This window comes from Sinocyclocheilus rhinocerous, unplaced genomic scaffold (assembly GCF_001515625.1).
Source record: "Sinocyclocheilus rhinocerous isolate Xijiao unplaced genomic scaffold, SAMN03320098_v1.1 scaffold293, whole genome shotgun sequence".
Lineage (NCBI taxonomy): Eukaryota > Metazoa > Chordata > Actinopteri > Cypriniformes > Cyprinidae > Sinocyclocheilus > Sinocyclocheilus rhinocerous.
The window spans coordinates 225,042-252,030 of NW_015643297.1; the positions used below are offsets into that span (position 1 = coordinate 225,042).

Here is a 26,989-nt window from a genome sequence, read left to right on the forward strand (position 1 = left end):
TGTTATGAAATGCTGTTCACAATGCATTTTACTTCAAAATATGGCGTATTTCAGGGTGAAACAGGATATTCAGTTAGAAAAAAATAGTTGGGAATTGATTGAATGGTGAAAGTGAGTGTCACTGTAATTGGACAAAGACAAACCTTTCTTCATTGGAATAACGCACAGGTGAAGCATTCACAAGAATGTGCAGTAAAAAGTTAAATAACTTTTGAATTCAATTTTGATTTTATGCTACATTTTTGCTGAATTTATATTGTGATTTCAAGGCCTGGAATTGTTTTTCATAATCACTGCAATATATGGAAGCATTTTTCTCTGATTAATTAAAAAAAAAAGGTAATTGCGACTTTATCTCACAATTATTGTTTTTTTTCCTTGTAATTGTGAGATACTATCTCACAATTCTGACATTTTTATTCATAATTGCAAGATATAAATTGAAGTTGTGAGAGAAAAAGTCAGAATTGTGAGATAAGTTGCAACTTGCAATTACCTTTTTTTTTATTCCATTGAACTAACAAAAAAAATTAAGATGTTTTTTTGCACATTAAAATTGCCACTCGTTTGAAGAATTTTAGTAACAAAATTTGAAACTCAAATCCAGAAAAGCGCCTTTTGAATTAAGCCGAATACTGTGTTAATCTTGCAGAATAAGCAACAAAATCCTGATAGTGCTATTAATAACAGTGACTGTGTGTCCTCATAATGACCTATTATCATACACGCTTCAAGCTGTTCAATCCAGCAGCTAAGCTTACAGCAATCCCCCTAAACCCAAAGAGTCTTTATGTGCATTTGTTACATACAAAATAAATAAATAAAAATATCAGTCTTCAAGGAACTTCAATATCCAAATTGCCCACTGAGGCATCATGGTATCAGTTTGCAGCTGGAGTCGCAGTTGTTTTTCCAGATTGCACCGCAAACATCCAGATGGCGAGACGGTCCCGGAACATCACCGTAAATCCCAGGTTACGATCTCAAACCACGTAATCTCACATATCAGAGTCATGCTTTCTGTCTTTGCGCTTGCCACTGTTCCACTTCAAATTTACACACAGGTTCAGATGCAGTGCAATTACAAAATAAAATCTAATCACCCTTTTTTTTTGCTAAAAAAAGATTCAGTAAACTGTAACAGAAATACAGTATCGTTTCCAGTCTCGTAGCTGCCATTACAGTAATTTGTGATCGCTGTGTCTTGCAACGTCAGAGGAGAGTGGCTTTTAAAAGCAGTTTGTTGTTCTAGCCGAGCGAGCTACGTCCTTTCCTCTCGTTCTGTTTTCCGGCGAGTGATGTTGCGAGGTTTGATCTTCAAAGAGAGCTCCCACAATGCCTCCTCAGCTAGATGGTCACTGAAGTCGTTGAAGAAAGAGACAATGTCGTCGTTGTGTTTGAGGTCATAGTGCCTGAAAGAAAGAAAAGTAGAAGTCATGCAAAACGCTTCATTTGAAGCTGAAAAAATATCAAATGTGAAGAGACATCTATTAAAAAGACATCTCTAGGCAATAGTTCTCTAGGCAAGTTTTCACAATCCAATACAATTCTAAGTCCCAAGTAATTTGTTTTCACTTGATTATGGAAGTGTCGAAGTACTCACACTTGCTGGAAGCGCCTCATAGTGTCCAGGATATTGAACTGCTGCCAGCGTTTGGAAAAGTTTATCTTTCTATCGATGAGGTCAGGATTCCCAAGATGCACAAAAGTTAAGTCCTGGAGAATGAGGCCTCTGTATTTTGTGGCAAAATAGGGGAAAGAGCAGTTATAGACGAAATATGACATTTGACACACAATACAAAATGTGCTTTTTAATGCTTAACATCTGTTCTTACAGATACGGTATACATGGAGGCTCCACATCCGCCAAAGCTCCTCTGTACGCCCGGAAGGAGGAGGAACTGTCAATTAAAGTGCAATATTCCTCCAAACCCTGTGAAGATAACATCAGTTACGTGACGATCGACTGAGCACTAAAATAATATAGAGACAGGGTATGTGATTTACCTCTGACGTTTGCTTCTGCCATTCCAGTCTTCTGATAGGCGCTGAATCCAACGCTGATAATATTGCCAAGTAGGAGTTGAAGTTATTGAGTTTTCTTAAGTGCTAAATTACAGAGACACAGGTTCAAGTTTTTTTATTTTAAATAAATTAAGCAAATAAACCATTAGAATCAAGGTACAATAGTTTGTACCTTCATAATTTTGATAAACTTTAGAAGTAGTTTTTCCCGATCCTGGGCTTTCTCTTGCTGGATTATTAAGGACCGAACCCTTAAAACAGAGAATAAAAAATATATAATGTACTGTATACTTATTAACATGTCCATAAACCCAAAATTTTGGGCTCAAATTTATATGAATGCTTAAAGAAATTGTGTATCATTTAGGTAAGTTGTCACCATTTCATTTTCACCACTTTTAATTGCCTTCACTTGTTTTTAAATAGTCCTGTAGTGACCAATTAATTTTTAGAAACCCAAATATATAAAATTGTCAGTGTCTAAAGCCTCGTGCACACCGGGACGATTATCGCGCGCGCTTATCGCTGCGTCTTTGTTTTCATACCCAAGCGATTTTCGCTGGCGATGAGCCGAGAGAACGTGCAAATTCCCTCTCTGACATTAGATGGCGCTTCATGAAAAACAGAAATACCCCGGTACATATCGAATCCTATTTGATCTGAAATTCCTCTCCATAACAACTCCCTCTTATCGAGATTTTTGTAGTCGCTGTCGTGTTTGTCATAAAGCTTTTTGTGTTCAGACACCAATGAGACCAGCAGCTTGCCTCGATGCATCTTCTTCGTCTACTTACTTCCTCTTCGTCATTAGGTATCAATGTGTGCTCGGCAAGACTGTTTTGTGCTTGAGCGCCACCAAGTCGTGTTTCACTGTTCAATGTGTTTCAAAAGTGCCAATCTCATTGGTCGGCCAGTTTTTAACACGGCGCGTCCAAAAAAACGAGCCTGAGGCGTTTTTTTTTTTTAAATGACACTTTTACGCCTGGGGCTTTGTGCACACTCACATTGGCGCCCTTTGTTTAGTCACGAGGCGTTAAACGTCGGCGATAATCGCGCACGATAATCGTCCCGGTGTGCACAAGCCTTAAGTATGAAGGTTTTGCAGAATAATAATATGGATAGCTGTAATATGGACCAGACTTTATGCTGCAAGCCAAAAGTCTGGTTCCGTAAGACTAGTTTTTCTGGCTGTGCAGTGGCACCTGACGTTTCTTTTCTTAAACGCTAAAAGTTTTACAGCAGCTTGAGAATCAGAGCATCATACCAGTATGACATGTTGTTGAAGTGCTCTGTGAACTGGGTCAGATTGGGGCTCTTTTCCTCATTCTGTTCCTTTGCCCAAAGTAACACCTCTGGGATCTGCAGACAGACAGGAAAAAGGTGTTGGAAAACCCTGAAACTTTAAAGGTAGGAAGCTTGATGAATGACATTAGAGAAGCCGTACCTCTATCTTATAAAACAGCTCTGCATCGAGGAGAGTCAGCTGGTCTGCGATCTCATGACTACGGAAGTCATGCAGAGTGCCAGGCCTGTTAACAAACACTCAAAATCAGTTCAATTCACTCTAAACTAACAATTTTTAAAAGAAAGATGATCTAGGTGAGCATTACCTGGCGGCCACACCTCGTGCAGCCAGCGTTTTGAGGGAATTAGTGTACTGCAGCAACTTCTTCTGCTGGACTTTATCCAGGATGTTCTTGCGCAGAACCCGGGCCAGGGTGAGCTCACCATTACACAACAGATTGAACACAAGCTCCATGAGCTGCTTCAGGATGTCTTCTGTCAGCTCCACCAAACTGTTGACACACAAATAAGGGTTTACATTTATGTCGTTTTTTTTTGTGACATCACATGGGCCTATGAGTAAATAATGTGGAATAACTGTGTCAGAACTCAAGCTGCTTCAACTGTAGTCATCTAATATTAGGGTATTCCAACCTTGTATGTATGTGGCATAACACAGCATATCATCAAGGAAAACCCCTTTAACAACTTGCACATAAAAGATCCAAGTAATTTAATGTCATTTCACTGGATTGATATATATATATATATATGTGTGTGTGTTGTGTGTGTATATGTATATCCCTTTGTAAAGTGTGCATTTGATATTTGATTGAGTTTCAGCTCACCAAAGCTCATCCACGACACGCACCAGCACGAAGAAGGTGTTTTTACTAGCTCGTTGTTTGATAATGTCAGAGCTGAGAGAAAATCTGGTATATGTGTTCAGAGTTAAAGGCGAAAAAGAAGCTTGGAGTGTACAAAGGTTAGTAATGAAAAGATATGTAAAGTTCCCTCCTGCACCATCAGAAAGGATATCTATAGCGGAGCTTTTTAATGAGGTCCTCTGGGGTTAGAAACGTTCGGTATGTGGTCAAAAAAGCTTCACAGTATAAAACTCGATCTACAAAAGAGAACATAAGATACATTAATTTAATCATAATTATAGGTTAAGATTTAAGAACAAGAAATAGATTAATAAATCAATTACACCACCGTTCAAAACTTTGGGGTGAACAATAAATTTAAGGCAGTAATATTGTAAAATATTATTTACATTTTAAAATAACTGTGTTCTATTTTAAAATATTTAAAAATGTAATTTATTCCTGTGATGCAAAGCTGAATTTTCAGCATCATTACTCCAGTCTTCAGTGTCACATGATCCTTCAGAAATCATTCTAATATGCTGATTTGCTGCTCAAGAAACATTTCTTATTATCATCATCAGTGTTGAAAACATTAAATTGTGTTGCTTAATATTTTTGTGGAAACCATGATACATTTCTTTGATAAATAGAATTTTTTTCAAAATAACAGCATTTGTATGAAGCAGCATTTTTTTTTAACAATGTAGAAGTCTTTACTGTCACATTTGATCATTTTAATAAAGTAATAATTTCTTTAAACATTTTTTTTTACTGACCTCAATCTTTTGAACGGTAGTTGAAAAGCTACCTTTTGAATCCCAGAGTTTGTTTGATGCACGTGTTATTAAATAAATAAATATTTAACAAATTAATGGACTCCTTCAGATTAGAAGGGATTATTCTTACCTTTGCGATCTGTTTCGGTGGCGTGGACCAATAAAATATCGCCTGATCCAGCTCTGACGTCAGGGCCGTCATCGTTCTGAGAAACACAGATTAGGATTATGCGGTGTTGTGTGTGTGTGTGTGTATATGTATATCCCTTTGTAAAGTGTGCATTTGATATTTGATTGAGTTCCAGCTCACCAAAGCTCATCCACGACGCGCACCAGCACGAAGAAGGTGTTTTTACTAGCTCGTTGTTTGATAATGTCAGAGCTGAGAGAAAATCTGGTATATGTGTTCAGAGTTAAGGGCGAAAAAGAAGCTTGGAGTGTACAAAGGTTAGTAATGAAAAGATATGTAAAGTTCCCTCCTGCACCATCAGAAAGGATATCTATAGCGGAGCTTTTTAATGAGGTCCTCTGGGGTTAGAAACGTTCGGTATGTGGTCAAAAAAGCTTCACAGTATAAAACTCGATCTACAAAAGAGAACATAAGATACATTAATTTAATCATAATTATAGGTTAAGATTTAAGAACAAGAAATAGATTAATAAATCAATTACACCACCGTTCAAAACTTTGGGGTGAACAGTAAATTTAAGGCAGTAATATTATAAAATATTATTTACATTTTAAAATAACTGTTCTATTTTAAAATATTTTAAAATGTAATTTATTCCTGTGATGCAAAGCTGAATTTTCAGTATCATTACTCCAGTCTTCAGTGTCACATGATCCTTCAGAAATCATTCTAATATGCTGATTTGCTGCTCAAGAAACATTTCTTATTATCATCATCAGTGTTGAAAACATTAAATTGTGTTGCTTAATATTTTTGTGGAAACCATGATACATTTCTTTGATAAATAGAATTTTTTTCAAAATAACAGCATTTGTATGAAGCAGCATTTTTTTTTAACAATGTAGAAGTCTTTACTGTCACATTTGATCATTTTAATAAAGTAATAATTTCTTTAAACATTTTTTTTTACTGACCTCAATCTTTTGAACGGTAGTTGAAAAGCTACCTTTTGAATCCCAGAGTTTGTTTGATGCACGTGTTATTAAATAAATAAATATTTAACAAATTAATGGACTCCTTCAGATTAGAAGGGATTATTCTTACCTTTGCGATCTGTTTCGGTGGCGTGGACCAATAAAATATCGCCTGATCCAGCTCTGACGTCAGGGCCGTCATCGTTCTGAGAAACACAGATTAGGATTATGCGGTTTTCGACAAGTTAGAGCTTTTCATGTAATCAGCTCCTAAATATAACTTCTTAGAAGGATGTGCAAAATAATATTTTCAAAATCTACTGGTTGAATCAATTACACCACCGTTCAAAACTTTGGGGTGAACAATAAATTTAAGGCAGTAATATTGTAAAATATTATTTACATTTTAAAATAACTGTGTTCTATTTTAAAATATTTAAAAATGTAATTTATTCCTGTGATGCAAAGCTGAATTTTCAGCATCATTACTCCAGTCTTCAGTGTCACATGATCCTTCAGAAATCATTCTAATATGCTGATTTGCTGCTCAAGAAACATTTCTTATTATCATCATCAGTGTTGAAAACATTAAATTGTGTCGCTTAATATTTTTGTGGAAACCATGATACATTTCTTTGATAAATAGAATTTTTTTCAAAATAACAGCATTTGTATGAAGCAGCATTTTTTTTAACAATGTAGAAGTCTTTACTGTCACATTTGATCATTTTAATAAAGTAATAATTTCTTTAAACATTTTTTTTTACTGACCTCAATCTTTTGAACGGTAGTTGAAAAGCTACCTTTTGAATCCCAGAGTTTGTTTGATGCACGTGTTATTAAATAAATAAATATTTAACAAATTAATGGACTCCTTCAGATTAGAAGGGATTATTCTTACCTTTGCGATCTGTTTCGGTGGCGTGGACCAATAAAATATCGCCTGATCCAGCTCTGACGTCAGGGCCGTCATCGTTCTGAGAAACACAGATTAGGATTATGCGGTTTTCGACAAGTTAGAGCTTTTCATGTAATCAGCTCCTAAATATAACTTCTTAGAAGGATGTGCAAAATAATATTTTCAAAATCTACTGGTTGAACAACCAGTTGGTCTTAAGGAAGCCCTGTATATTTAGGGTCAACTGAACCCCAACACATGTAGAGATGTCAGGATGTTCAAGACTTGTTTTCAAAAGCAGAATGGAACAGGAAGCAGCATGCCTGCTCACTAGAGTCATATTTCCTGTCTTATTGTAGAGTACAAGTGCTCCACTTATTAACTCACTTATGTATTCATTCAGGGGAGATGCTCTCTGCAGTAGGTCTGACCTTGCAGCAGTGGCGGTTCTACATTGAATTATACCCTGGGCGAGACCCCCTTCGAGCGCCCCCCCACAAAATTCTGCACAAAGAGTTATATTTTAATATAACAACATAAGTGAAAGAGAAAATTATATTTCCCAATTGCACAAATCCTTCATTAGAACATTTGAAAAACACTTAAGAGAATCCAGTTATTTAACTATTGCAATTACAACAGGAAACACACTTTTTAAGGTGCACAATCTCCACCTCCAACATTGCCAAAAGACAATGAACACAATTCTGCACAAAATATGACAGTATAAGTTATCAGAACTTAAATAAATATACACTATATACATAAATGTGCCAAAAATATATACAATCAGATATATAAAAAAATGTAACAAGAGCAGAGAGCAACAATAATATAAAATATTAAGAATAATATACAAATAAAATATAGAATATTCTAAATAGCACAACTCCTTCATCACACAAATGTGAAAACACACTAAAGAGAATCTAATTATTACACTATTGCACTAAGAACAGAAAACACAAACTAAAACCTGACCTTTCTGGCCTTCCTTGATGCAAAATCATCAATGATGTCATCGTATGAAATCTGCTCCCCTATTGAGTGATTGATACTGATGACGGCAAGGCAAGGCCAGTGAGCCGGTCCTGGGACATGGTTGACCTCAGGTACGACTTGATCAACTTTAGTTTTGAAAAGCTCCTCTCTGCTTGAGCCACAGTGACTGGCAGAGTAAGTGCAATCCTGAGAGCAGTCCAAAAGTTGGGGTAGATCTCCGATAGATCCTTATCATGCATAAAAGTGATAAGCTCAAGGAGGCTCATGGTCTTTGATGGCAGGTCAGGGAAGTTCTTAATTTCCTGCACAAGCTCTCTTCGCCCGTGCCAAAAACCGCTACTGCCTTGCAGTGTGAACAGCAGTATTTCACAAGTACTTCAATACTGACGGTCACCACAGCGGCACTGCAGTGGCTTGAATTCACAGGCAGAGGGCAGCAGAGAGCACACTAGCACTCTGACTATCATTGCAACCAATGCAAATCAAGACAAACTTCTAAAATTAAAGATTGCCATTTCTGTTTTACCTCTTGCTTTAGTGTTAAGTGAGACATGATCTCGTCGTGGTCCATCAGGTAGAGCTCATCCACCTCTTCTGAGGTCAACTCTGAATCCACACACTTCTGCTTCCAGCTGTGAATGAGAGGGTAGGTTATCAAAAATACAAAACATGAAAGAAAATCCATTTGCTGGTGGGAGAAAAAAAATGCCACATCCCAAAGTATTTCTTTAAAGCAATGAATGTTACCCTTCTCTGTCGGCCGGATCTTTGCTGTGTTCTGAAGCCGAGTCCTGCAGTGAGTCCTCAGCACCACAAGAAGAGTCCTGGCAAAGACAGAAACAATATTTAAGGACTATCAGGACCATCACTCCACCCTGAGAAGAATGGGGCGAAAAATGAGACGTCACTGGCAAAATGCTTCACAGGAACAGGACAGCTGGATTTTACATTTTAATAAGATGTAAAAATACAGGGAACAGCACAAGGTGTTAGTTATGCATTTCACAAAACATTCAACACAGGATTGGGGCATATTGATAACACATTACAATACAGTAAAGTCACTAGCACTGAATAACTATATACACTACTGTTAAAAGTTTGGGGCCAGAAAGATTTTTTAAAGTCTCTTATGCTCACCAAGGCTGCATTTATTTGATCAAAGAATTCAGTAAAAAGAGTAATATTGTGAAATAACATATTTTAAAATAACTGTTTTCTATTTGAATACATAAAAAAAAAAAAAAGGCATTTATTCCTGTGAGCAGTCACAACAAGCCGTGTGCTTACAGTGTAGACTAACGTAATAGAGACTATTTTCTCAAGGTTTTTTTTTTTTTGACTGGATTTTTTGTTTTTATGTATAAAACAAAAGGTAAAAACACATCTTTTTACTTTTGCTTTTAACTAGAAATGACTTTTCTAAAGCAATGTATTATGCTTTCTTTTATTATTGCTTATTTTTTAATTCCCATCTTTTGTTATGCATTTTATGCAGACTAATTTTATCTTCTTTTATTATTATGGGTTTAATATTTGCATCTATTGTGGGTTTCATCTTTAATCTAGTCATGGAACTGTGGAACTATGAGCTGCATTTCTTATATGAATAAATAAAATAAGTGTATTATTATTATTATTATTGCATTTTGTGTAATGAATGAAAATGTATTGAGCATTACTATTCTATGTAATATTATTTATTTTATTATCAAATTATAATTAAAATAATAAAAATAAGTTCACTTTTATATTAAAGAAAATAATAACAATAATAATCTATTATTATAATTTAAAGAATAATAAAACAAAAACAACAAAAAGTCTACAATAAAAAAAAACTACTACTATATATGAAATAAATACAGACATTAAATCAAATCTCACAGCTGATCAACTGAATCATTGCCACTCCATATATATATATATATATATATATATATATATATACACATACATACATCTAATATAAAGAAATGGGACACAAAATACCAGCTACCAACCCCGAGACAGATCATCTATATAGTCGGTTTCCCAATAAGAGGTATTGAAAAGAGTTCCCTGTGATTCAGTAGTCAGAGGATACAGCTCAGCGGACATAACATCATAACAGGCAGCTCAGTCACCTAACAGCGGGGAGCCCGACGAGTCCCTGCAGGATGATGCATGTTTAACCTGAGCTTTTCAGCAGGTCACAGTTGCAGGACCCCTGTATGGTACATGCTTTTGACTCTTTAGATCTCTGCCACTGAAGACTAGAGGCATGTACAGGAAAAAAATAAATAATAATAAAATAAATCACTGAACCCTAACAAGGCAGTGCCGCCGTTAATTGAGGTTGTGAACTATTCGCTGCCTACAGGCTACAGCACCTGTGATTCATGTGAGCTATTATAAACATGTTTCCTTTTGTAGCCGCTGGCACACACACCTACAAAGAGTCAATAATTAGACAATCAGCGGTGTTTGCATGTTTGTGCTACTTCACAGCATGTGGAGACAAATTGAAAAACTTCAGAATCATAACTGCAGTGTTTAAAATGCTGCATCATAGTATTAAAGTTCATCCAAAATTGAAAATTTGCTGAAAATGTTATCACCTTCAGGCCATCCAAGATGTAGATGAGTTTGTTTCTTCATCAGAACAGGTTTGGAGAAAATTAGCATTACATCACTTGCTCACCAAAGGCTCCTCTGCAGTGAATGGGTGCCGTCAGAATGAGAGTCTAAACAGCAGGTAAAACCATCACAACAATACACACAACTCCACTACTACAATCATTTTGATGTGAGAGGGCAACAGGAGATAGACTTTTTCACTGGAGAAAGCTTGTCCACAGTCGTGTGGCTTGTGAAGTTTTTGTCAGCTGTTTGGACTCTCATTCTGACGGCACCCATTCACTGCAGAGGATCCATTGGTGAGTGATCCAAATCTGTTCGGTGAAGAAACAAGCTCATCTACATCTTGGATGGCCTTACATTTTCAGCATATTTTCATTTTTGGGTGAACTAATCCTCTAAAACTTTACAACTGGTTCCTAAAACCTAAACTCACCTAAACTGTCAACACTTTGCAGGCACTGCTGTTAAATTAGGCTTTAAAGAAGATATTAAAGGCTTTATTAGTACAAAAAGATGGGTTAACGGGTTAGAGGCCAGCAAAAGGCAAGCGAGACTCACCGTAGGGACAGGCAGGGAGCCCTGGTGGTTCAGACAGGAGTTAGATGCAGAAAGGCTGAGAGCACTTTCTGTCTCACCAGGGCCAGGCCCGGACGCACACTGCTGCAGCTGACCCGACAGAGAGGAGGAAGAGGAGGAGGAAGGAGATGCAGAGTGTGAGGAAGCCTAGGAGGGAAGAGAAGAGTGGAGGAAGGAAGAGAAAAAAGGCCAGAGATTCATGCACAGTATAGATTATTGAGCAGATGCGAGCTGAATTAAGAAATGGACCTTAGTCAGAGCAGACAGCATTTTAAACGTGACACAAATAAAACATTTTTAATCATAGTTTGTGAAAATCAGACGTGACCTTAGGCCTTAAAAGCCCTATTTGAATGCTATTTTTATTTGTGTCCAGTTAAATATGACGTCTATTCAGTCGAAAGTCTACTGTGAAGCATGAAAGAACATTATGTGAAAGAATTGTGTAAAATATTGGGAGACAAAGGTTTCTATTTTTTGCCTGGCAACTGCTTGTGCTTGCTAGTCAGAGTGTGGGAACAAAAACAGGAAATTACTAAAACTAAAAGCACAAATGAATGGCTAAACTTGCGTAGTATAGCTACTAGCACATAGGGTTAACTTTATACCTAAGCTCAAAACTAAGCAACACACCTCAGTGAATCCTTCTGCTCAGTCACACGGAATGAGAGAGAAACAGTGGAAACCAAGTCAAATGAAAAGAATGAGGGAAAAGTAAGAACAGTACAAAGTATTGAAACAAAAAAATCAATTAAGATGCTGTTTTCAGTTTATAGTCAAAAAAATTCGACCCCATATATAAAATAAACCCCATTAATTAAAATAAATAAATTGTATATATATATATATACATATATATATATTTTATTTTTCTCCCTTGGTGCCCACTTTTAACCTTATCAGTACAATATAACATAGATTATATTTCTAAACCTTGCATTGTGGCTTTAAGTCTTCTATGTAAATTTCCTCTTTGCATGTCAAATTAGATACAGTGTCTTCAAATGCCTTTTTCTCATGCCTGTTTGCAAGTTTTCAGATTTCCCTCTGGGTCCTATATGCCTTTCATCATTTATTAGGTGTAAAAATGTACCATCCTTTTATAACAGTCTCTTTGTAAAACTGCATTAGAGGTCCATAAAACAAAACAAGTCTCTGTTCTAAAAAGTGTCATAAAAATAACCAAGAACCTTGTTAAAAATAAACTTCAGTCGCTTGTTTCTAACATTGAGATGCCACAAAAGGATATGCAGAGCTGCAGGTGCTACACACGGCCAGGAATAGCACAAGATTTAAAGGATGTTTACTACATTTTACTCTTATTTGAGCTGTTTCTCATAGGCATTAGCTGAATAAACATCAGACACGTTCACAATGAGAAAATAGATGATGTAAGATGAAGACGTACTTTTACTGGCATAATACGACACTGATCGCCCAAGGCAACACTTGAACTTCAGTAAGACCAACACAGAATGAATGCTTTTCTACAAGCAATAATCTGACTCTACGGAAAAATATAATACTGCTACCATTATGATTAATGGTGACTCTCAGTTGGAAGAAAAACATTGCATCAAAGTCTAGGGAGGGTGAGAATGAGACAGACTCAAAGTGTGCACAGCGTGTGTGGGCGCAGCACTGACGGCAGTGATCTAGCTCTCACCAGTTGTCTCTGTTTGGGTGGCAGTGCTGGCGGAGGGAGGGTCTCATCACTGCTGCTGAAGGAGTCGCTGAGACCGTACACTTCCTGAAAACGCTTCCTATTGCGCTGCTCGTAAATGCTTTCACTCTGTGGCGTCTGGTAGAAAACGGAAGGCAGTGGCTCAGAATAGTCCTCCATAAACTGCATGTACTTCAGTACTGTGGGTAAACGAGGTAAAAAGTAAATAGGTTAAATCAAGACACAAGGTGCTAAAAACTAGCACATGCATAAAGAAGGTAAAGGTTATGATGCCAAAATGAGACTAAGAGACTGTAAGAGGGTGTGAAGGCACAGTTTACTGCATGAATCATTCATAGTCATTCAGCATTTTATTCTGTTTATTTGTGAAATCAAGCAGAATTTGGTCATAATCCCATTTGTAAGCAGTATGCAAATTAATATTGACGCTCAATATTCAATAATCTCAAGATTCAATAATCTGCTAACTAGGATGAATCTGTATAAAACAGCTGACATATGCATGTATTAATCTAAGTTTTCTAGAAATAATTGTTATTTGTATTATCAACAATATTTTACAATAATTTTTAATTAGATAGATAGATAGATAGATAGATGGATAGATAATTCAACACATTCCTATGTGATATGTTAAAGATATAACAGTTCACCTGCATTTATATATAAAAATAATAATAATAAAAATTAAACAAATAAATAAATAGTAGGTTTATGTCCTAGATTATTTTGGAATATGAAGATTACCAAAAGGCTCAAACATAAATTGAACATGTCTGTAATGCTCTGTAATAAATAAAGTTAATAAAATATAAAAGAGAAAAACAGCTCAGCATCCTCTGTGTGGCCTCACATAAACTCTTCTATCAAGCCACACCGCTCATGTGTGAATTACGACATGATTCAATCATCCCTCCCTCCAAACAAGAGTCTTTCAGCAAGAGCTCATTTCCTGCCGGCTTGGGTGAGGCCTTGAACTGTATTCACTAAGAGATCTCTCCAACAAAGGCATTATGCCATCTGACCTCACATTGAAGATGACATCACTGTATCCCATCCCCTACCAGACACTGAAGGGCTTTACAGAGAAAAACTGGTGAAAAACTGGCTTTGCCATACTGCGTCATTCCTCGCATAGATTACACAAGGAATTTAGTGAACTGTGCAAACAGCTTAGTCTGAAGACAAACAAAAAAGCCAGGGCTCGAACTACCTGTTTGGTCATAGCACTCAAAGATTAAATGCTGCTTTTAAAGTTGGCATGAAATGAAAATTCACCCTATTTTCTAAATGCATGCTATTGGTATTATTGTGAATGATTCATTGGTATATAGTTTTTTTTTTTTTGGACCAAATAATTTTTTAATAAAAATTTACATAACTCAATCATAAAGTGAAATGACAGATTTCTCTCTGGTGGTAAGTGCCGGACTTCTTCAATCATTTTGTTAACCCCCTTAAACAAGTTCTCATTCAGATCTGCCTCAATCAACAACTGATAAATGGAACCAAGTCCCCGCCATACATTTTTTATTTTTCAGTAATCTGTTTTACTAAGATGTACATCACAATATGGAAGAAAAGACCTTTTAAAATTATTCTGCAATTCATCTTTTTTTAAATTTGAATGTCAACCTTGTGCTGATACAGGGACAGAAGTATCAATAATATTATTTATACTTTATTATAATTATTTTTAATTTGTAAGATTTTTACTTTTATTTTTTTCATTTTTGCCTTTATTATGAGAGGACAGTATGTAGACAGTTATACTCCATAACTTGTTGTGAATGGGCCTTAACTTGGTTTTCCCAAAGTGCAACAGTGCTACATGTCATAGCGCTGCCCACAAGGCTATCAGATCTGACTAAACAAGCGTTTCTTACTCTGACTTGCTATCCTACAAACAACATATCTAAATTTCTCATACTCACTATGGCGACTCTTCTTCTCCGGCAGGGGTGGAGGGCTCTGAGGGATCTGTGCGTTCTCAGCGGGGCCAAAGTTTCCCATAAATACTCCAGGGTTTGAGGGTGGCATCGAAGCAAAGAGGGGGAACGGTGGGGTCTGCATGTCCTCATCAGGAACATTGTCATATTGAGAGTACAGTCGTTCCACCTGAGGCGGAGGGGGTCGCCGTTCCTTCTTCGGGAGAGCGGGCGGTATTGATTGAAGCTGAACAGGGAAGGAGGATGATTCGTTGTGAGCCTCGGGGAGTGGGCTCAGACAACCCCCCGTGTGTGCGGGAGGGATCTGGTCGATGCTAGACAGGTCCTGATGCAGGAAGTCGTAGTCGGGGTCGTAGCTCTCTGCTGTGTCTGAGTAAACCAGGGGACAAAACAGAGAAGATAAAACTCATCAATATATTTAAACCACTCTTGAGGCATGTAGTCTGACAAGCTATCGTTTCAAAGTAGCTTTCTCAACAATGATTTAAAGACTCACCTAGAGTCTCACAGCTGGTGTTACGAGAGCACTGTCCACTGTCCTGCTCCAAAGACGACAGCTGTTCATCTGATTTGCTCAATATGCCGATGCTGCCACATGGGGACAGTCGTGGAGATTCCGCTCCATAGGAGTGACTGCCTCCTGAAAAACGCCTCTGTAAGGCCTCTGCCTCATATTCCTTTAGATGAAATTAAGAACGGTTCAATCAAACATGAAATATTTGTTCACCTTGATGCTTCAAACCGGACTTTTTCTCTCTCTTCGACATCAAAAGATGTTTAAAATAATGTCTTTGGACACCATGACTTTCACTTCATGGACAACAACAGTTAAAATGTCCTTCCAAATTCCTTTTTGTGCTCCACAGATTATATTAGGATCAGTAAATAATGACAGAATTTCAATTTTTTTTGGTCAACTATCATTTTAAAAGCCACTCTAGCTACTGACAACTGAGTGACCATTGCATGTAACTTCAAATTAATTCTGACTTGTTACTAAACAATTTTGGGGAAAGAGTAAGACCTTGAGCGACTGTTATTCATTTTCTATTTGGTTTGCAATTTTTCATTTCATTTGGGACATGTCCTAATGCATTTTAAAATCCTGATGTGTGATTTTGTACTATACTTATGAAATATTTTGAATAAAAAATTAAATTATATATATTTCTATTTAATTTAATTTTAATACACACATTTTAAAACCAAAACTATCCCAAAATGTGTTACATTAGGCCCACATTAGGTTCTTAAATTGCAGATTGGAGCACCAAGGGAACACCAAAATCTCACCTGTCGACAGATACCAATAGGAAGACTTGATCCACTTGTGGTACGACTCATTGGCGCAACCACGGCAATCCTTGTGGGAGACGGTGCCGACTGACGCTTCTTTGGGGGGAGAGCCGGTGGACTGCAAAGGGAGAGTTTGTTTAGCCAATGCTAGCATCAAACAGATTAACTATAGTCATACTGAAAAGTAAATTAGTCTCATACAAGCTGTCAATCAAGAAACCTACAGACAAATTCTGTGTTATGAAAATCTGCAACCAATCCCAAGCGACCAGGAACATTTTTGCAAAGCAAAAGTGGAATACAGCTCAGGGACCACAAACCACAACTTCATAAATCAGTTATTCAGTCAGTCTGGTTAGTTGCTCTGTCGCCCCAAAACAGCTACTAACACTGAAGTCATACAGCAGAGCAACTAGCAGAAGAACTGACTCATAGTGAATGTAGAGTACAGCTGGCTGACATTTACAAATACCAACGATTATCTTCTAAATAACCAGTCTCAACATACCAGGTCAGGTAGATACCAGGTCAGTCTTAAAAAGTTTCACCAGACGAGAGGCTTGAATGGAGATTAAAGGGGTCATATGATGCGATTTCAAGTTTTCCTTTCTCTTTGGAGTGTTACAAGCTGATTGTGCATAGATAAGATCCCTGAAGTTGCAAAGACTAAAGTCTCAAAACCAAAGAGATATTCTTTATCAAAGTTAAGACTCTGCCACGCCCCCCTAAAACGGCTCATTCTAACACGCCCCCACATATCTACCTCACCATGTGGAAATATTTGCATAATGCGCCCAAATGATCACGCAAAGAAAGAAGGCGTGGTTTCAGGAACAGCAGTTAGTGTTGAAGCAGCCATGTCAAGGAGACGCTGTGTGTTTCTAGGCGAAAGCAAAAGCACTTTATTTGGCCTTCCGAAAGTAGATGCATTTAGGAATCTTTAAGATTACTTACAACAGAACAGCAATGCATTTTATGGACGACCGCTTCGTGAACCTTGGAGAAGAGGTAATTCTGACTTTGCTATGAATGACAATCTGGCGCTTCTGAATCAGCTACTGTTTTGTTATTAGGTTATTAGTTTAAGTATTTGCAATTGACTGTTCAAATGCGGAGTTTTGCGCATCGTGTGTGTGTGAGAGAGAGAGAAGTTCCCGCAATGAAGGGACAGTATAAAACACCTGGAGGATCTGTCATAGTCCTAACACGGTCATTTATTTGAACAGTCTGACTGATGTAAACTCATTTTCGGCTGTGAGCCGAGTAGCTGTTGGACATGAAAGCATCTACATGCCATTTCAGTGAGCTAACTGTGCTTCACAGCGCATTTGGGATATTAGGGCTGCAACAACGACTGAAAACAGACAACAACAAATTTCATTATTCATCAGGGCGTTGCACTGCACATGCAGAACTTTCATCAGAGACTTCACTTGCAGTATTAAAAAAAATCATTTTAATGAAAAACAGTGAGCTGTAGTGGAGAAAAAAAAAAGTGTATGATGCAAGTTGTCCAAAGCATGCGAGCACGCTAAATGCAAATAGTTTCATATGGGGTCAGGTTGTCGCATCTAGCACTTTGACAGAGTGAACAACGTGAACAATGTGGTTGAGAGGTTTTTCACCACAACGCAACTTAGACATTATCGTTATGTTCTTATAATGTGAATATTTCCAATTTGAAAAGCAGCTTGTCCTAATAGCAAGTGTGCAGTTAAATGTAGCAGCCTTGTTCAATTTCAAACACTTGACAGATTGTGCGAATACTTGCTTGTTAATGAAATGGAGTGCAATAATTTTTATAGTGCTGGATGTCAAAATTTAGGTTTTAAATAATTAAAATGTACAATGCTGTATCTAAATCTAAATAGCAGCTCTCAAAAATAATTTGCGCTTCTGCATTTTTTTTTTTTTTGCACCACAGGGTTTTCACAATATCAGCAAAATTCCAGTAGTCAATACCAATATTAAAATAAAAATGAACAAATTAAATTAATGACACTGAATTATTTCTCAATGAAGTAAAGATTGCTTCTAAATTTTCCATTAATTATTCAAGTAAACCATCAATAGCAGTGAGTACGCTCTCTTATTAATGTTAAACAATGAAATTTATGTAAAAAGCAATTCGAACATTCTGCTAAACGTCTGCTGTGTTCCATAGCAGAAAGAAGGTTGTAGGGGTTTGAAATGACATGAGGATGAGTAAATAATGACAGGATGACAGATTTTTCATTTTTGTTTGAATTAACCCTATTTAGAATCAAACTAACTTTAAATTATAGACAAAAAAAAAATAAAAATAAATTTAAAAAAAGCTGCTGAGAGCACAGACCAGGTGGTAAGCTAAACTTGGCATCAAAATAATCTCCAACAAAAAGCTTATATATCCGAGACACAGACTTGTTGGAAGGCTGGAAACAGGCCAAAAACATGGAAACGCCAGCAAATAATTCAAAGTACAAAGCAAACTCTCTTTTATGCCAGTGGCACAACCTAATCCTCTCCTGTCTAGACTTGGTATCAGAATATGCCTTCTTGCTGTTTCTCTCTCTCCCTTTCTTGTCTCCTTCAGTCTTCAGAGGAGAACTGACACTGTTAAGTTAATTTCTCAGAAAACAGCCCGTATGTCAATGATTCTCTGCTAGAGGAAGCCGAGCCTTCGCTGCTGCACCCTACAAAGACCTGAATTCTCAAGAATACCACTATTTATATCTCTCTTTCACACCTTTTCTTTTAGGCTTCCCGCAAACCGAAATGGGTCTGTGCAATCATCTGTAGCCAAGCCCAGCGCTTAAAACATACACGACATGCTGTTGCACACCACATCACACCTGTGATCTCTAAATGTTTACTGCATGTAATCCAGATAAGATAGCACGATAAGATAACACAGCATACTTCATATTTCCTCTCATAAACTGCTCGCCTACAATGCAGTACCACCTACAATCACACTCACTTGTTTCACTGCATAAAGCTTGCAACACTACCCAACAGGTTCTGACATTTCTGTTGTTTTTTTTCTTTTCTTTTTTCTATAGGTTTACCATTTTTAACCCCAAAATTGAGGATATATCTTAAAGCAGTTTAAAACCCTGATGTGTGATTTTGTACTATTCTAGCGATACATTTTAAATAAAAATGAAATTAAACAGAAAAAAAACTAAACATAAAACATTATTTAAATAATAATCAAATATTATTTATAAATTAAAAAATAAATAGATTAAAATATATAATATATATATATATATATATACATATATATTTGAAAATATATTGAATATTTAATAACATTAAAACTAGAGCCCGACCGATATATCGTTTGCCGATATTATCGGCCGATATGAGCCTGCCGCCGATATATCGGTATCGGCGAATATGCCGCCGATATGAATTTTTTTTTTACAGAACATATAACGCAGATAAAATTCTTGAAATGGTGTAATTACTTAGTTTGTCCAGCAGAGCGCGCTCCGTTGTTTGTTACTGGCGACCTGGATGAAACGCTTTAAAGCTTAAGTCTATGGAAAACCATTGAAACTTTGAACGGCCATATCTCCGTAACGGGAATCTGCACCAAATTCGGGGGATCCGTTCAGCTCGAGGAACCCTCTAGAACGCGAATTGAGTGTACGTCTAGAGGCCCGCTTTCGAATGAGACCACCCCCGCGTCGATAGCCCCCGGGGTTCGGGAGTTACGGGTGGTTAAATTCACAGTCCGGCGCCGACCGATCAAGCCATCCCAGGGGGCTACCGAAGCGCAGGGGTGGCGTTCGAGAAGGCTCCTCGAGCTGAAGGGATCCCCCGAATTTGGTGGAGATCCGCTGGAGCGTTCGCGAGATAGTGATACCAGTCCACACTTTCACCTCAGTAAGGAGGTCTCTTGTTCAGGCAGCAGCATTCAAGCGTTGTCTTATTCGACCGCAAGTGCCCTGCGAAGTGGACTTCACATGAAATTCCGCCATGATTCCAGTTCCAAGGGAACGGAATAAAGTTGAATGGAATTGAATTGAATTAAAGTTGAATAAACTTCAACTTTACTGTTCAGTGCACTGATGTCAGACTCATTTTGGATAATAAAGTTTATTGTTAAATTGTTAAATGCCCTGCCTCCATTACGTATCTCTGTCACATCATTATAAGTGTTTAATCACCACATTTGAGTGATCATTGCAAAAAATGTGTTTATGTATATATATATTCTGTTTATGTATATACTGTATTCTATATACTGTATAGTACTAGTCAAATGTTTGGACACACGAATGGGAAAGTGTCCAAACTTTTGACTTGTACTGTACTATAATATACACAAAGAATATCGGCCGATATATCAATATCGGCCTTTTTTTACTCCCTAATATCGGTATCGGCCCCAAAAAGCCCATATCGGTCGGGCTCTAATTAAAAAACTATGTGTATATAATATTTATTTTAGATTTTTATTTTATATAACTTATTTTATATATAAAGGCCATAAAGCTTAAAATTAGACTAAATGTTTTCATACCAATGTTCAGGCACTTTGAGTCCAGGTAGAGGGGGTTTAGGAGGGGCCGCTTCCTCATCAGGAACATCATTTAGGGTCTCTGTGGCCTCGGCTGGGGTAGGGGTATCATTCAAGACCGTTTCCTTCGACTCAATGACAGGGGGCTCTGGAACACTGCCATAATAAAAGTGGTTGAAATTAACAACACATAACATCATATTACAGGTCAACAGCCCAGCTGAATTTAAATTTGGATTTCAACATCATCCACCTCAATTTTAAAGAATTTCTCAAGGCATAATGTTTTTCAAAAAAGGTTTCCATTTACCGCTGTGGACTGGCGGCAGGAAGCAGGGTTTTGACAGGTGTCGTAGGGGAGGGGTGCTCCTGCTTCTCAATGGCGACTTTGACCAGCTCCTACAGGAAACCACAGGCAAAGTCGGCTTTACACAAAACTATCAACTAAGAACAAAACCCATGGCTAAATACAGCTGGAATATGGGCAGAGAACAGATGTCAGACAGAAGACAAGTCATAACAGAGTTCTACTTGAACATTAATACCTTCACACCATCCAGCACTGCTTTGATCACAGTGGTGACGGTTGCAACTGTTTCTTTATCTTCCAAATTCACCCCCTCCAGCATCACTTGGTCCGACCAGCGAATGAGGTTTGCAAGACTTTGATAGAGTCGACTGAGACAGGAGGACACTCTCGAACTGGTGACAGATGGACAGGGAAATAAAATATTTATATAGTTAATGCAGAAAACATGTTTTTTTTAAAAAGCTGAACAAGAAACTAATTCTCTCAAGAAGCTCAAAAACAGCTTTACCTGCCCAGTATCTTGCCATCAAGTTGCACCAAGCCCATGATGGCCTCCAAAACTTTGCTAGCAGAACCAGGAAGCATTTCCAAGACCTTCTTGTCCACCGCCATCTTGTCAATAATTATCTTGAAGTACCGCAAAGCGCTGACCACTTCTTTCTCATGCTCCTCCAATCGACTCAGAGTCTAAATGTGGTTAAAAAGAATGTCACCAAAACCAATGTCTTCAATACGTCAAAAGATAACAATGTGCTTATTTGCTTTCAGACAAAAAGCTGCTTATAAAGTTAACATCTTCTACTACCTTGGTCACGGTCTTCTCTGGGGACTTCACGGGTTGTTCTGGTGGTGGTTTGGACTTTTTGTTTGATGGTGTTCGCTTGATTTTGGGAGAGTGGAATTTGTCCTTTAGTTTCATCGTAAAGGACGTCAAGTGGGAGCGCTGGGATTCTGAAGGAAGACAAAAAAACAAACATAATTATAAGGTAAATTAGCTCAAAAAAGTTTATTTGCTCATAGTTGTTAATATATACGTGTATACATGTATGCATGTCTATATAATATAATTATGTATTAATTATATATATATATATATATATATATATATATATAATTAACAGCTTTACTGACAAGATGCGCATTAAATATCGCATGCGATTTATCGTGCAGCCCTAAATTGTATTATTAGCTAACCATAACTACACTTATCCAAAGTATTCATGTCATCTTGCAGTAATTTAGGCAGCAGCTTTCCAGTTCACTGCTCTATGAGACATCAACCTTATTCTGTATCTTGGGAATATATGCGAGATAAGACACAGGCCTTTGTATACACAGTGAAATCCTCTTCGACTACAAACTGAATTGGTCACAGTGGGACTTACCGCTCTCTTAGAGCGTGCTGCTCTGGAATGAATTCTGGTGATGACACAATTGTGCAGGCCACAAAACCATTTAGGGGCAATTTATCCTCACACACATTAAAGGAATGAAGAGCTCGGGGTTTGCGAGAGTGCTCTGTGAACTTTCAAATCATATGATACAGATCCTTCATATCAAAGCCGGAAAGACTCCGACAAGGGAGCTTAATGGAGTTTTGTCAGGATTTTCGACTAATGTGGATACTAGCTTTGAAAGCTGGGTGTGCGTAGATTAAGTATTTAGGAGACACAAAAAAGAAAAACACATATCAAATATGTAAGCTTTTCTTTGTGTATTGATATATTTCCTATTGAAAACAGGAAGTTGGGTCAGGAACAGTTTGGCACTTTTAATAAATAGCCAAGAGACCTTAGTCAGAGTAGTGCCAAAATTACTTTTTTAACAAAAATTAGGCTGTGAGGGATAGAAGTACAGTGCGTTTAATGGATTGTGCCGTTTAAGAACATACCGACTGTTTAGCTGACGAAACGTCTTTCTGAAAAATAAAAACCTCAGTATACAAAAACTCCATAAAACAGTTTTGACAGTTCTGAGTTGTGAAAATGACATGATCTTGGACCTTTACAGTGTGTGCCATTGTAAAAACTGTAAGTCTATCTCTCAGAGCCACGCTTTCATCCACGTTAAATTCAATAAGGTGTCTAACCTAATTAAGGTGCATGGGTTTTAGTTGATATCTTATGCGTAAACATGATAATGTACATGGTAAACATACTAATTACTAGCTAGTCAGAAGCAGCTGGTTTAAGCAGGAAGGACATTATGATTTGCACAATCAAAAATCTGCAATTGGGTGAGTTGTCATTAATATTTTAGGACCATTTTCATGGAACGAAAAGATTGTCAATTAACATTTAAATTTGTTATTGGTAATCTGACCACAACAGCAAATTCAGCGGTTACAGAAAGTTAATGCATTTAAAATTGCGGAGGACTGGAATTACCCAGGATGATGGAAGTCGTATCTGTCTTATCTCACAGTCACTGATGTGACTGCTAATCTAAACAGGTTAAATTTCCCATGAGAGCCAACTTCCTGAACCACTGTCTAAGAAAACGCGCTGCTCTGCTAATAAAAACACGGCAAACCAATAAGGTGTGCTTGTGCTTACAGAGGACGTGATCTTTCCATCCGCTTCTAGATCCTCACTCAGTGGAAAGTGCCATCAAGTGTCACTAATTCATATCCTCTTTTTTTTTTTGCATATCCTCTTCTGAAACAAACTAGTCAACCACAACATCTGTACTGACTCCCCCCCAGAGTCTGGGTTTAAAACATCAACGCAAGAAGCTTCATTAAAGTAAAGTTGTCTGGTAAATGAAAACTTGTTTTTAGACAAGAATTTGTAATGCATTTGGCATTGATTTCAACTGTCATTTTGTGATTTATCCTACAAAGCAATAATTCTCAATCAAACAGATTTGTGCAACACTGCATTTCACAACAGCTCTATAGCATAAAAATGGCAAAGTAGAAAAATGAAGACAAAAATATCGTCAGCATGACCTGATAAACTTAAAAAGAGCAAAGAAACTTCCCTTTCCAAATTCTGATTCTTTTGTTACTAAAATAATGCAGACATCTCTACCAGCTAAAACAAGGGCGGTTCAAGAGATATGTCTGAAACTAGAAGACACTGGCCAACATCCTCCTACGCAAACCAGCATCTACATCGCAGGGCCATTTAGAGATGAATAACTGAACTTCTGACAAGAAGTTACCCACAAGTGATTCAAATTTCCTCAGAGCAAGGAAGTGACAATGCTGGCAACCTCACAGGGTAGTTAAAAGACATTTTGCTTTATTCATAAAAAGTCACACATACAGTCACTGAGTGCAGGAGAGTAAAACATAAAACTTGCACTGAACAATTTCTGCACCACTGTCTCTAAACTAGCCTGACATGAATCAAGTGATTCAAATCTTTCTGAATCAACTTATTAAAGGAGTACTGAAAATGACTCCAAAAGCCATCCAAAATGTAGCTGAGTTTGTTTCTTCATCAGAACAGATCTGGAGAAATGTAGCATTACATCCCTTGCTCATCAACAGATCTACTGGAGTGAATGGGTGAGTCCAAACAGCTTTATTCAAATCACAGCTTTCAAATTTAGATACAATTATCCCCCTGGCACAAAAAACAAACCCATAAAAAATATTGCATAAACCACATATATATTTATTAATGATAAGATGATGCAATGGCATTTTGCATTCAGTTCAATGTTTCAGCACATACTGTGTGTGTGTGTATATATTATATGATAAAAAAAAAAAAAATGCTACGTGTACTGCATTAAGCTGAGACTTGTTATAGTCAAGTCAAGTCAAGTCACCTTTATTTATATAGCGCTTTTAACAATACAGATTGTGTCAAAGCAACTGAACAGCATTAATTAGGAAAATAGTGTGTCAATAATGCAAAATGACAATAGTAAACACTAATTTTCCAGTTAAAGACAGTTCATCATTGAATCAGTGATGTCTTCATTCAGCTCAGTTCAGTTTAAATAGTATATGTGCAATCAAGTCAACGATATCGCTGGAAATGAAGTGTACCCAACTAAGCAAGCCAGAGGCGACAGCGGCAAGGAACCAAAACTCCATCGGTGACAGAATGGAGAAAAAACCTTGGGAGAAACCAGGCTCAGTCAGGGGCCAGTTCTCCTCTGGCCAGACCAAACCAGCAGTTCAATTTCAGGCTGCAGCAAAGTCACATTGTGCAGAAGACTCATCTGGTTCCTGTGGTCTTGTCCCGGTGGCCGTCTAGGAGACAAGGCCCCCACTGGGGATCTGTCTTTGTGGCTCATCTAGTTGTCCTGGTCTCCGCTGTCTTTCAGGGCTGTAGAGGTCCTCTCTAGGTGCTGATCCACCATCTGGTCTGAATACGTACTGGATCCGGGTGACTGCAGTGACCATCTGATCTGGATACAGACTGGATCTGGTGGCAACGGTGACCTCGGAATAAGAGAGAAACAGACTAATATTAGCGTAGATGCCATTCTTCTAACAATGTAGCAAGTACATCGGGTGTTATGAGAAGTGTTCCCGGTTCCGGTTGACCTAATTAATGCAGCCTAAAAATCCTTTAACGGATTTGAATATTAGAAATGTGTTAGTGTGTTATGTGTAGCCAGGTTAAAGAGATGGGTCTTTAATCTAGATTTAAACTGACAGAGTGTGTCTGCCTCCCGAACAATGTTAGGTAGGTTATTCCAGAGTTTGGGCGCTAAATAGGAAAAGGATCTGCCGCCCGCAGTTGATTTTGATATTCTAGGTATTATCAAATGGCCAGAGTTTTGAGAACGCAGCGGACGTGGAGGACTATAATGTAACAAGAGCTCGTTCAAATACTGAGGTGCTAAACCATTCAGGCCTTTATAAGTAATTAGCAAGATTTCTACGTGTACTGCATTAAGCTGAGACTTGTTATAGCACTTGCATATCATTGCTCTTTTGTTGATTTTGATTGCTTCCATTGTCCTCATTTGTAAGTCGCTTTGGATAATATATATATATATATAATCCAAGTTGCTTGTTTATCTGTCTGTCTAGCTCTGAGTGAACTGTTAACCTATAGTAAATGTCTCAAACTTCCCTAAAACTTCTGATAAAGGAAGTGACATTGGTTTTTACTTGTCAGTGTAACCTATTTCATCAAGTCACAAAAACATGAGTAAAAATCTTCAAGTTAACAGGTTTATGTCAGGAGTAGTATCTCATATCCAGGAGTATCTCTCTACCCAGCTCAGCTGTACATATTTGTATTGTATATAATTCGACTGTATAAATTACGCAGAAACTATCTATATCTTGTTGTCATTTGTGTCACAAGCTCGTTAAAACTATACGAGCACTTATACAACATATATGCGAAATGTATCATATAAACAGTTCAGACTATTAATATTAACGTTAATGAGTACGTTTAAATACACAGAATAGTAACGTTAACGTTACATTTTGTGGACAACAGACCATTAAAACACACCAAACACGACCAGAAAGAACCAGATAGCAGCACAAAAACAACTGTAACACAAACTCTACAGATAAACAGTGCAACAAAACCCAAACTACATATTTAAAATAAACAACAAATAGGAGAAATTGGATAAAAACGAGTCTGACAGCTAACTAAAGTCAACAACAGCGCTATAAGCAGCTCCGTCCACACCCAAATACAGCTGTCTGAGACAAACTCATGTAAACATTAATACCAGATTATCTTATAAATGAATTTAAAGACCTGAATATATCATCTAAGGCGTTTATATGTCGCGTTTGGGCCATTACAAATAAGATAAAGATAAGATGCTTTGATCCTGTCAGTGGCCTTGAACCCTCGTCTGACGCTAATGCTAACGCGGCTAACTGAAGTTCATCTTCAAATTATTAATAAATGTAAACAAAGGTAAACGCTTACCTTGCTTACTGTCTATTTTTCCAGACATTTTGGTGAGTAAGTGAGCTGGTCTCGATCAACAATCGAAAGATGTTCGTTTCTCGCCGTTATTCCAGCATCTTAAGGAGACAGACCGGTTGGTCGGTGTGGTCCTGGTCTCTGTGTTTGGCTCTGCCTCCTACACACACACACACACACACTCTCACACACTCTCACACTCTCACACTCACA

At 37.5% G+C, this 26,989-nt stretch overlaps 1 protein-coding gene across 1 annotated transcript; it reads right to left on the bottom strand.

Moving 5' to 3' along the window:
* Positions 1 to 553: 553 nt before the first annotated feature.
* Positions 554 to 26,927, bottom strand: LOC107757300 (rap guanine nucleotide exchange factor 1-like). Its single transcript, XM_016574744.1, has 24 exons — positions 26,780 to 26,927; positions 21,715 to 21,860; positions 21,418 to 21,596; positions 21,145 to 21,301; positions 20,910 to 20,998; positions 20,603 to 20,755; positions 16,084 to 16,204; positions 15,287 to 15,467; positions 14,776 to 15,159; positions 12,824 to 13,020; positions 11,140 to 11,304; positions 8,707 to 8,783; positions 8,486 to 8,591; positions 6,961 to 7,036; positions 5,455 to 5,539; positions 5,265 to 5,357; positions 3,636 to 3,821; positions 3,470 to 3,554; positions 3,290 to 3,384; positions 2,198 to 2,276; positions 2,008 to 2,109; positions 1,836 to 1,933; positions 1,604 to 1,732; positions 554 to 1,412 (listed from the first exon to the last, which is right to left on the bottom strand). Exons 1-24 carry the CDS (start codon positions 26,805 to 26,807, stop codon positions 1,262 to 1,264), a joined length of 3,162 nt encoding a protein of 1,053 aa, XP_016430230.1. The 5' UTR covers positions 26,808 to 26,927; the 3' UTR covers positions 554 to 1,261.
* Between the last annotated feature and the right edge of the window lie 62 nt (positions 26,928 to 26,989).